This window comes from Meriones unguiculatus, chromosome 1, assembly GCF_030254825.1.
Source record: "Meriones unguiculatus strain TT.TT164.6M chromosome 1, Bangor_MerUng_6.1, whole genome shotgun sequence".
NCBI lineage: Eukaryota > Metazoa > Chordata > Mammalia > Rodentia > Muridae > Meriones > Meriones unguiculatus.
Genome location: NC_083349.1, coordinates 122229788 through 122241749, shown reverse-complemented (window position 1 = coordinate 122241749; position 11962 = coordinate 122229788). Strand labels below are relative to the sequence as shown.

The following is an 11962-nucleotide window of genomic DNA, read 5'->3' as shown; positions in this document are numbered from 1 at the left end:
CAGAACCCACATAACACAAGACCCATTCAGCAAAGCAACTCCCATTCTAAGGGCTCATATGCCCTCCACACACACACAGTTGTATGAACTCAAGTACACACGAACACATACACACTCTAAATCTTTATAAAGGAAAAGGACAACATCTGCTCAGTGTGATACGCACACACACAAAAGCAAAATATAACACATATGCAAATTTTTTTCACAAATCAAACATATCCAGTTATCTAAACCCTCCAGCCCATCAATAAAGGGCCATTGCTAATCTCCCAAGATGCCCCTCGGGTTGTAATCTAGCCCAGGTCCCGCTCCCAAACCCTTCCCTCCTGGCATGGATTTTGCTTGTGACTTTCAGTCAGCAGCTAAATCTTTTGGAGTTCTAGGCTCCTCATTTTTTAGTGCTATTAGTCCCCAGGTTAGAGTTCATTGTAAAGATGAGCTAAAGATCATCTGAGTGAGCTCAACACATGGCATGTGACTCCATTCCATACACGGAAGCAGCAGTAAATGTGTAGTACTTTCTAGGATACCTGGAGGCCCTTGGTTGGATGGAACTGGGTCTGTCCACCTCAGCCCTGTCCGCCACACACCATGCAGTTAGGAAGCTGTGCCCTGGTTGGCTTGCTCCTATCTGCTTGTCATCTGGGGACACTGGCCTCTCTCCTCCCAGCAGAGAGTTTTCCTGGTCGGAGAGGAACGTCTCTCTGAAGCACATCATGCAGCACATTGAGGCGTCCCCTGACATCACACACTACGCCCTGATTGGCATGAGGAAGTGGTCCAGCAAGACTCGGGGCCGTGAGGTGCAGGAACCGTTTTCCCGATGCCACGTGCACGACTTCCTCATCCTCAACGTAGACTTGACCCAGAACGTACAGTACAACCAGAACCGGTGAGCTCGGGGCCCCTGGTGGAGGGTGGGGTGAGGATGCGGCCTCGGGCAAGCCTGGCAGACTCCCCTCCCCTCCACCTGCACTGTGCCGTTGCTGTGGCAAATATGTGACAGAAGCAACCTGGGGAAGGAAGGGTTTATCTGACTCGGAGTGTGACAGTTACATACATCATGGTGGGGAAGGGCATGGTGGCAAGAGTGTGAGGCAGCTGGTCACCCTGCCTTCACAGTCAGGAAGTACAGAGAAATGAGTCCTGGCGCTCATCTCAATTCTTTTTTAGTTAGCGTGGGACCCAGGCCCATGGTGCTGCCCACATACAGGGTGGCTTTTTCCCACCCCAATTAACCTGGTCTAGAAATTCCCTCAGAGACACACCCAGAGGCTTGTTTCTATGGTAACCCTGATGCCTATCATATTGACAATCAGGATTAATCATCAGAGCCCCTGGAGCATTGGCTCTACCCACAGTGCTGGTGGTCCTCCCATGCTGGGTTGGTTGTTCTGAATTTATAGTGTTCTTCCACTCCATTCTTTCATTCATAGATGCTTTCCTTAATGAGCTACCTTGTGCTGGGTGTTTCTTTCACTTGGGCTTCCTTACCAGATAAGCAATCTTACCATCTGTCAATACACTAGTCAATGTTCTATCGCTGTGAAGAGATGCTGTGACCATGGCAACCCTCATAAAGGAAAACATCTCATTGGGGCTGCCTTATGGTTTCAGAGGTTTAGTCCATTATCATCATGGTGGAGAGCATGGCAGCATCCAGGCAGACATGATGCTGAAGAGGTAGCTGAGAGTTCTACATCAGATGTGCAGGCAGCAGGAGGGGCTGGCTTGAGCATTGGAAACCGGAAAGTTTACCCCAAGTGACACAATTCTTCCAACAGGGCCACACCTACTCCAACAAGGCTATACCTCCTCATTCTTCTCAAATAGCGCCACTCCCTAATAACCAAGTATTCAAATCTGTGAGCCTGTGGGGGCCATTTCTATTCAAACCACAGCATCATCAAAGAAAACGATAAAGTAATTTGAATGTGTTGCTTTCCAGCCTGTTGACTGAGTGTCCTGTATGCCAGGCAGTGGGTTGCTTGGGAGTGTGAGGTTGGAAGCTAGGCTGGCTGTCCTGCTAGAGCACAGATTCGGCCACTCACCGCCCTGCAGAACAGGCAGGTGATTTCTCTCTGACCTTGTTTGCCTCAGATAAGTATGCATATATATATATATATATATATATATATATATATACACAAACATATATATGCATATAAAGCCAAGTATTTTTTACACTCTGGGCTGTGGTTGTTTCTTTTTTAACAATTGAGTAGAGGCCTGGGGATCCAGCTTACCTAGCACATTTGAAGGCCTGGATTTCATCCCCAGTAGCACATAAACTATATACAGTCCTAGCTCTTGGCAGGTGGAGGCAGGAGGACCAGAAGTTTGAGGTCACCCTTGCTGCATAGTAAATTCACAATGGAGGTGTAGGGGGCACAGGAAGGAGGTCATTTTCTCTGCTGGTTGAAGAACTGACAGGTCATAAAGAAGTCACTGGAAATCCTGGAGAATCCCAGCAATGCCATCATAGGATACTGGGGGAGTCAGTGTCTCCTCTTGGGGTTCTTAGTTTCATTAATTAAAAAAAAAAATTAAGAGCAGATACTAGTGGGGGCTCAGGGAGAAAGAACAAACTCAAACGGAAACTTGAGGCCAGTTCAGGTTTCAAAGGAAGACCTGAAGGCTGGCAAGCTGTAAGTCTCAGAGCATGTAGAAGAGCTGATGTGGAGGCCAGCCACTTGGCGTCAGGTAGCCACACGATAGGCAGCAAGGAGAAGCCCAAAGTGTGTGTTAGGTAATCTAAAAGCATACTCACTACACATGTGCACGTATGTACACACACACACACACACACACACACACACACATAAAGCGTGCTTGGGCCCTGGCCAGCATCCAAAGGAAAAAAACAGAAGCGAAAGAAATAGATAGTTATGCCTTTCTGAGGCAGGACTCTAAAAGGCAGGCAGACACAGCTGAACCTCACAGTGTCTCCCAGGGGCTGAATTAAGGGCCCGGAATTCTGGGAGGGAAAAAGAACATTATCTGAAGGTGAACTTGCCTTCCTAGGTGTGGTCCCCTCACCAGACCACCCCCACCCCCATTAACTCTTAAGGGAGGAGACAGGGGAGTGTCTCCACCTAGAGGTAGATCCCACTATTGACTGTAATGTGGGCCTTAATGCTGCCTGTGCCCAATCACACCCACTCCTCCTCTGACTCTGAGCAGGTTTACGTGTGACGACATAGACTTCAACCTTCGTGTGCACAGCGCTGGCCTCCTGCTCTGCCGGTTCAACCGCTTCAGCGTCATGAAGAAGCAGATCGCAGTGGGTGGGCACAGGTCCTTCCACATCACATCCAAGGTGAGAGTGGCAGCCCCAGCTGGCAGGCAGGTGCTCAGGCCAAAACCAGGTTGCCCTGATATCAAAACTGAGAGCAGGAACCCAGGGGGTGGAGGGTGATGCCTCATTTCTTAAAGGGAGTCAGAGCATGGGACATTTGGTACCAAGCCCTGGGAACTACTCTCCCCTCTCTGACACTGCATAGTATCCAATGAGAAGCTGCTCGTGCAAGACCAGCAAGCAAGCCTTTTCTGTGCGCTCTTGCTCTCCCCACCCAGGCAGGGTGTAGCGCACTAAGCTTTTTTCCCCACACTGCTGGATGGCACTTGCCTAAAGAACTGTTAGCTTCACACACCAGGCTAGCTAGCTCAGTGGCCACATTTGTCTGCTCAGCAGCCAGGGTCTAGTGAGAGAGATGTGACTACATGTCCTAGCTGAGCAAACCAGCCATTTCAGAAACACCAAAGTCAATATCCCCCAGAAAGCCGGTAACCTAGCCAAGTCCTGCCTGGAGGTCCCTCCAGTTCTCGTTTGTAATGTCTCTTCACCCTTGAATCTTGAATCTATCTACCAACTCCTTGCACGATGACCTCATCTGACCTGGAGCAGATGTGGATCCAGACAATAGTCCTACACAGCTGCTGCCCCTCCCACCCCTCATGGGGTTCGGAGTAGCAGGACGTTCTAGTGTGAGGCTTTTTCTACCCAAGAACTTGAGAACCAACGCGCTAAGACACTGCCACTGTGGTTTTGTTTTGTTGTTGTTGTTGTTGTTTTCAAATTGCATGTGTTAAATTTCTTTAACGTGGGGACCACGAGTTCTTTCTATCAAAGGCCCTGGTGTGCCTTTCAAATTCACCATTTCTTTTACTTCCTCATTGTCATTTTTAAGCTTAGGTTTAGTGTGTGTGTGTGTGTGTGTGTGTGTGTGTGTGTGTGTGTGTGTGCTCCACAATGCATATTTGGAGTTCAGAAGACAACTTGAAAAGAATTGGTTGTCTCCTTCCACCTTGTGGATCTCGTGGAATTAACTCGGGTCATTAGGCTTGGCAGAAAGCCACCTCACCCGCCAAACCAGCCCTACGTGGTTGTTGTTATTGTTATCATTATTATTATTATTTTAGATCTTTAGCCACCTTGAACATAATCTTAATTGCGTGTTAGTTAAATATAGGAAAGCTACTGACATTTAAAAGCATTTTCATATCAGTGAAATTACTTCATTAATTTTGTTGGATATAAGCTAAGCACCTGGTATAGTTCTTTCTGCCTCATGTCTATGGCCTTGCAGCTGAGGAAGAAGTCAGCCATGCTGGGTGAAGCCCTACTGTTAGAAGTACCGCAGAGCTGAAGGAGATGTTTCAGGGTGACCTAATATGACAGCCGGGTGGCGAGGAGTCTATGGGTGTCCCTGAGAAAGAAGCACAGGGAACAGGGAAGAGTGACAGAAAAATAGATGGAAGTTTCTGTGACTGGCTATGGGAAACGTCTAGACTTTGCCACAAGAATGATAAGAGACCAAAGTCCCAAGAATGATGCGGCCAGGTGTAGTCCAAACAAGCCCCATTTGTCTGGCACAGGTTCATTCTGTTAGCTGGCTTTTGCGTCCCGTGGGAGAATGGCTAGTGGGACAGTTAAGGGAGAAAGATCTCTTTTGGCTTCCAGTTTCAGGGTTTTCCGTTCACCAGAGGGGGGACGGCAGGAGGAGCAGGGTGGTTCACCCTAAGGTGGCAGAGTGTGAGATGCTCGATGGCGGTAAGCCTTGATGTAGAGAGCAGGGGAACTGGGGGCTTTCAAAGCCCGCCTAGGCCCTCCTTCTACCAGCCAGGTCCCATCTCTGAAGGCTCTGCAGCCTCCCCAGACAATGCCACCATGCAGGAACAAGTCCTCAAAACGAGCCAGCGAGGACATTGCAGAGTGAGACTGTAGCAGAGGCTCGGATGATTTCCAGCAGAGGTTCTGTTTTAGATGCATTCTGCTTCTTGAGCAGTCTGGCCACAGCAAGGGAACTGTTCTGGTAGTAGAGTGGGGGCTTGGGGGTGATGGCTGGACAGTAGGTGGAAGGGCTGTGAGGGAGGATGCTGAAAGGCTTTGGGGGTCAGGGAGAAGCTGATTTTCCCTAACACTGTGACCCTTTAATATAGTTCCTCAGGTTGTGGTGACCCCCCAACCATAAAATTATTTTCATTTCTACTTCAGAACTTTAATTTTGCTACTGTTATGAGTTGTAATGTAACTATTTTTAGTGCTAGAGGGTCACCAAAGGGGTCACGACCCACGGATTGAGAACCAATGCTCTGAATGCATCTGTAGCTCAGACTCTGGAAAATAGTTCCCAAGGCCCATGTGTACTCTTGTTTTCTCTGAAGTGATTTTCCCCACAGAATGAGCAGTGTGTACAAATCAGTGTGATCTCATCATGCTCACTTTGGTGAAGTGTATGTGTGTGTTTGCATGTGCTTGCACACGTGTGTCAGCATGCACATGAAGCCAGACGTTGATATGGGGTGTCTTGTGCTACTGCTCTCTCCCTTATCCTGCGTGATGCCATCAGGCACTGCACCCAGAACTCACCGATTGGCTGGTTTGCCTGGCCAGTGAGCGGCAGAGATGCTCACTGACTCCGCCCCTCTCCCATCCCCTGGGGGTTACAGAAATGTGTGACCACACCTGGCTTTTACATGGGTGCCAGGGATCTGAGTTCAAGCGCTTTCCCAAAGACACGTCTGAGTGGCCTGAGGCCTGTCCCTCTTCCTGGCAGGTGTCTGACAGCTCTGTGGCTATCGTGCCATCCCAGTACATCTGTGCCCCGGACAGTAAGCACACGTTCCTGGCAGCTCCTGCCCAGCTCCTCCTGGAGAAGTTCCTGCAGTACCACAGCCATCGCTTCTTCCCACTGTCTCTCAAGAACCACGGCCACCCCGTGTTGTCTGTAGACTGCTACCTTAACCTAGGACCTCAGGTAACTCCTCGGCTTGGCGTCTATGGAACAGGTGGCCCAGGACCAGGATTTGGAGTCATAATTAGTGTCCCTCAAGCATCTGTGGAGGTCAGCCCAGGACTCCACAACTAATGGGAACTTACATATGCTCACATCCCCAGCATAAGACGGTGCTAGCTTAACATTACTCATGTAACCCTCCTGTATATGGGAATCACATTCCCATGATCTAGACCCATCCCAGTGTAAGCCCTCTGTTATAGTTGTACTGCATTGCTTAATGAAACAAAGACACAGAAGTCCGTACGTGCTCAGTACAGATTCAGTTCTTCAGATGTTTTTGACCTGTGTTGATGGACTCTGTGGCTAGGAAGGGAAGCTGAGCTGAAGCCTTCATCTCAGATGCTCACTCTGCTTAACCTCTGCCAGTCCTGAGGCAGAGGCACTGTGTTGGATTGTCAAGTAGAATTTAGGGATCAAACCCACGGTTCTGGTGGCAAGGCATTCCCTACTCTCAACTCAATTTATGAAGACCACAAATTGGAGCAACACCCGCCCCCTGGAACCTTTTTTTTGCTTTGGAGACATGATGACTGTCTCTGTCCCAAGCCCCACCTTCAGCTTGACCAAGCACCTCCTACTTGCTGGATATTAGCCCCGAGTGGGACTGCGAGTTTCCTGGAAGGTGACACTTCTCCTGGGCTCCTTCTCTTTCAGATTTCTGTCTGTTATGTGAGCTCCAGGCCCCACTCCTTAAACATCAGCTGCTCTGACATGACGTTCAGCGGGCTCCTGCTGTACCTCTGCGACTCTTTTGTCGGGGCTAGCTTCCTGAAGCAGTTCCATTTTCTGAAAGGTAATACATACTCCTAGCCTGGCCCTGGGTTTGACTGGACACTGTCACCTGGCATATGTGAGGCTCAGAGAAGGAAAGTCATGGCCTTGCCCCTCAAAATATCAGAAAGCTTGAACTGAGCACCAGGTTCATGGTCTTAGATTTGTTCAGTAGAGAAAAGAATGGCAGGTATTTCTTATTTCTCTGTTCCTTTCTCCTCGAAGTCCATTGTGTTGGTGCCTGGGACCCCTCGGAGGCTTCTGCGTGGTATAGAGCACTTTGCACTTTTTTTTTGCCTCTTTTTCAATTTTCGTCCTTTTCTTGTTAGTGGTTGACACTGAAAACGGATTGTAGACAGGGCTTGTCAATGTGAGGTTCCAGGCCTGCTCTATTTCCTTGCTGGCATTCTGTGTACCTTGCCCGTTTTCCTTGCTCTCATTCATCTAATTAGCAAGAGTGGGGGGGGAGTAGTCAAAGCTCTGCCCTCAAGAACAGTCCTCTAACAACTTGCCTAGCTTGTGACTGGGGGGGGGGGGCTAAGAATGTGGTTCTCCCAAATGGCAAACTTACTTAAAATGTTGAGGTGGAGCATTTGGGTCTTTAAGGAAAAAACAAAACAAAATAACAACAACAAAAAAACTTGCTTATTCAGAACTTTGTAAATGTCAGCATTGTGATGTCTCAATGTGAAAAAGTTGGACACTCCTGTCAGGCCTAAAAGGGATAACTGAACATGTGTAAAAGAAGTGGTAAAGGGGACTATGAACAGAGCCCAGCAGATTGCTGCAGGCTGGGAGCTATGCAGATGGGGAATTCCTGTATCCGCACATGTGGCAAAGGTGGGAGCTGCCTAAGGCCCACGTGAGTAGGAAACAGGGTTGAACTTAGAATAGGCAATGGCATGAGAGCCCCGGGCTGGAGCTGAGATGTTTGATTGGGGATCAAGCCCCCACCTCTCCTCCCCCTTCTCCTCGTCTGTTCTGTACAGTACATTTTTTCTGCTTCCACACTGTCTTCCCAGTAAGTCTGCCCATCGTCTATGCTGCAGAGGTCATGATCTCAGCATGAAAAGGAGCAGAGGCCACTGGGCACACTTCCATCTGACTGTTCGGCTCCTGTGAGTGGGATTCCCCATGAAGCTCTCTTGGGAGAACTCACCCCTTTCTTTCCTTGCCTCTGTCTTTGCCTTCTCTCAAGGAGCCACCTTGTGTGTGATCTGCCAAGACCGGAACTCACTTCGCCAGACTGTGGCCCGCCTGGAGCTGGAGGACGAATGGCAGTTCAGGTTGCGGGATGAGTTTCAGACAGCCAACGCCAAGGAAGACCGGCCACTGTTTTTCCTCACTGGAAGGCACATCTGAGAGAAAGAGAGAGAGAGGCTGGCAGAGCTCCTCAGAGTGTGGGGTCATCAGGAACCCCCCTGCTGCTGAAGCTAGTGAAGGTCCCAGACCAAGGAGTGTAAGAACTCAAACACACAGGCCATGAGCGGCCCCCTGGGACACATGTCACAGTGTCCTGCGGCAGATAGTGATTCAAAGCCAAAGGCACGAGTCCTTGATGGGCAGGACTGAAAACCAAAGACTACTGTGTCCTGGGCTGGAGCACATGCCCTGGGCTATCTTGAAGTCCGTTTTGTGCAGAATGAAGTTTTGCTAACTCTGCTATCGTTCATATGCTTCCATGGACAAACTTGACTTGCTCTAGAGAATCTTGGGTTATCGTGTCACAGTGCCTGTGACTGCGATTTCCACAAGGTACGTTTCCTATAACTCTCAACAGAGCAATACTCCAAAGGAACATTTTTAACTATAAAGGCTGGAGACAAGGAAAAAAAAAAGAGTAGATTATTTTAATAAGAATGATTTAATTACCTACAAGTTTTCTTTGCAGAAGCTAGCCCAAAGGCATCAGAGTTATTATGATAAAAATTAATTGCTTTACTTTAGAAACAATGTGACTCTATTAAAATTGTATGGGGTAAGCGCCCTACCTCTTAGAAAGGGCAAAGTGGAAAAGAAGCTTTCTTACAAACCAAAAGGGCTTTGGGGAGGAAATTAGGATTGTAGCAGTGGACTGAAGATTTGCCTTCCAAAGGAAGAGGACCAAGTTGCTTACATGTTAAAAACTAATAAAAACCAAAGTGATGTACAAGACAATGAAGAGGGCCGGAGCGATGGCTCAGCTATGTAAGTGTGCTTGCTGTTCAGTCATGAGGACTGGAGTTTGGATCCCACCACAGACATAATAAGCCACATATTCTGCAAATGTCTGTAGTTCTAGTTCTGAGAGATCCAAAGCTCTCTTCTGACCTCTGTGTGCTCAGACCTGCATGTGTGTGTGCGCACGCATACACACACACACACACACACACACACACACACACACACACACAATCTTTAAAAAAAAAAACAAACCAACAACAAAACAGTGTCGAACCAGATTGATTGAAGTTCACTTTTCAGTGAGGCAGCCTGCATTTTCCTACTCATTTTAGTTCGTTTAGGGAGAGGCCGGCTGCCCAGAAAAAGTGGGAGCAGAGAGAAGCAAGCAGGTGTGTGCTAGTTACCACACCGTGTTTGAATCAACACTCTGGCATGCCCCCTGCCGGCCTGTTGATACATGGAGTATGTGAATCCGTGAATGACGACTGTTCTCATTTGAAGATGAACTGATTAGAATGCAAAGCGCACAAACCACGGGCAGAAGCAGAAGCACAATTCAAACTGCTGTTTTCTAGACCCAACAGTCAGGCTCCATCCCAGACAGCAGTGTGTTGAGGGTGACCCGCAGCTGAAGGAACACAGGCTGCTGAGGAGTTCATCAGAACACGTGCACGCTGAGACATAGATGAGCACTGTGCTTGGAAACGGTCCAAGGAGGAACCTGTCCAAGTTGATGCCAAAGATTTACTGCCAACCTTTCTCCCCAAGGAAAAATAAAATATACAGATATAAAGTATTTACATTAGTGTTTATAAAATAATCATTTGTGAATGTCATGATTCCTGTTTTGGAACAAAAAACTGGTCTCCTCTAGTTCAGTTTGTCTTCTGTAGATAGTGGCTCCTATGCCATTCTCCCATTTCATTAGTTAATTTAAACTAACACTCTCGACTGTTCCAGTCTTCTAAATAAAACATATAATGCACTTCTTGTTTGTGTGGTGGGTATGTATTGCATTGTTTAAGGGGGACAAAGTTCAGCCAGTGACTTCCAGGGACTGCCTGCTTAAAATCTCCTGGTGTGACAGTACACTTTGGGAAAGAGAAACGCATGCTGTGTAAGCATGAGGACCTGAGTTCAGGACCCGAGCACTTCTATGAAGCTGGGGGTGGTTGCATGTCTGTGATCCAAGCCTTCTCGTAGTGACACGGGAGATGGAAATGGAGATCCCTGCAGCTCATGGCTGACATACGTAGCAGTGAGCAAGAAAAAACAAAACAAAACCCCAGTCTCAAGGTGGAAGACTTGAGGATAGAAGGGGAGGATAGGCTGCCTTACTTTGCCTTTGCTGTGTTTGTGTTTGTGTACCCGAACACAAACCAAATTAGAGCAGTGGCCCTCAACGTGTAGTTTGCGAACCCTCAGCTATCCTGCATACCAGGTGTTTAAGTTTTGATTCGTAATAATAGCAAAATTATAGTTATGAAGTAACAACAAAATGATTTTATGTTTGGGGGTCATCACAGCATGAGGAACTATATCACAGCATTGGGAAGGCTGAGAACTGCTGAACTAGATAACAGAGCCTAGGCAGCCTCCACAATCATTTGAACGGCACAGGCAAGGCAGTTGAACAAGATAAGGAGACAGGAACTGCTGAAATCAACACAGCAAAGAGCCAGGGGGGCATGAGAGGATGAGGGAAGCTGTATGGAGGAAGGTAAGAAAGAAGCGAAGTGATAACGTGTCCAGAACATAAAGATCAACCACCGGTCTTGGAAAGTAAAACTAAATGCCTCCATGGACCTGTGTGAGGATGACCACAGTGCTTTGCAGACACGGGGACACTGCTAACAGCTGGCTAAAGACAGAATTGTCAGAAGTACAAAATGCTGATAAGGCACAGTGACACTCCTGAAGAAAATGGTGTTTCCCTTTCTCAGCAAGATTGAGCAGCAGGGCTCCTGGAAAAGAGAAATGAAAAAATGAAATAGAAGGAGGGGGGCATGACTACTAAAGTATGGAGACTATTTTAACTGTAGGTATAAAAGGAGAAACCAGGCAGAGGAAAGAGTCCAGATTGAACATGGCCCGTAGACTAAACTGGACCATGAGAAGAGAGGGGTAGAGAGAGCAAGAGAGGAGCCACCGACCAAGAGGCAGTCCAGGCCAAGAGACGGGTGTAGCCAAAATGGCTGAGTTATAGAGGGAAGAGCAGCAGTGGGGAAGGGTAGCCTCCCCCCTGGGCTGGAGAGTTCAGAGTAGGACATAGGTAGGCCAGCCAGGAGGACTCTCTAATAGGTGGGGACTGAGGGATGCTGGGAGAACTTTCCAGCCAGGTCTGCTTTGATATGTTAATAGTTATCTCAGCTCTTTGCCCTGGGTTTGAGACCTAACAATAAAGAGAATGTAAAATGTTAAGCTATGCATACCATTTTCTCCCAGCCGAAAACCATGAACTAGGTTAGTACTCTGCCTGTGGGGAAGGGTCTATGAGGAGGCAGAGAGAAACTGGAAGTGTGCTATTGATGACGCTCCCATCAGGGGAAGGAAACATCAGAGAACCTCTGGCGCACAGGGCTTGCCCCTTGAGTCTGTGATCAACATGGGTGATCTCTTGGGACATGAAATAGTCTTGGTGAAAACCTTGTTCTCCTTACTAAGACCCCTCACTGCGAACCTAGTGCTCACCTTTTGACAATGCTTCTAAAACCTGTGTTGAC

At 48.0% G+C, this 11962-nt stretch overlaps 1 protein-coding gene across 6 annotated transcripts in view; it reads left to right on the top strand.

Annotated features, from left to right (window-relative positions):
• Positions 1-10231, top strand: part of Greb1 (growth regulating estrogen receptor binding 1) — a 67176-nt gene extending 56945 nt beyond the window's left edge. For 2 of the 6 annotated variants that reach the window (XM_060366136.1, XM_060366119.1), the window contains exons 28-32: positions 674-895; positions 3187-3322; positions 6063-6263; positions 6960-7098; positions 8275-10231. In XM_060366136.1, coding sequence (XP_060222119.1) covers positions 674-895; positions 3187-3322; positions 6063-6263; positions 6960-7098; positions 8275-8438 — 862 coding nt within the window. In that variant the 3' untranslated portion in view covers positions 8439-10231. Of the gene's footprint in view, positions 1-673; positions 896-3186; positions 3323-6062; positions 6264-6959; positions 7099-8274 lie in introns of those variants that run through there. The other 4 variants (XM_060366144.1, XM_021628301.2, XM_060366148.1 and 1 more) reach the window with 3 other exon arrangements.
• The last annotated feature ends 1731 nt before the right edge of the window (positions 10232-11962 follow it).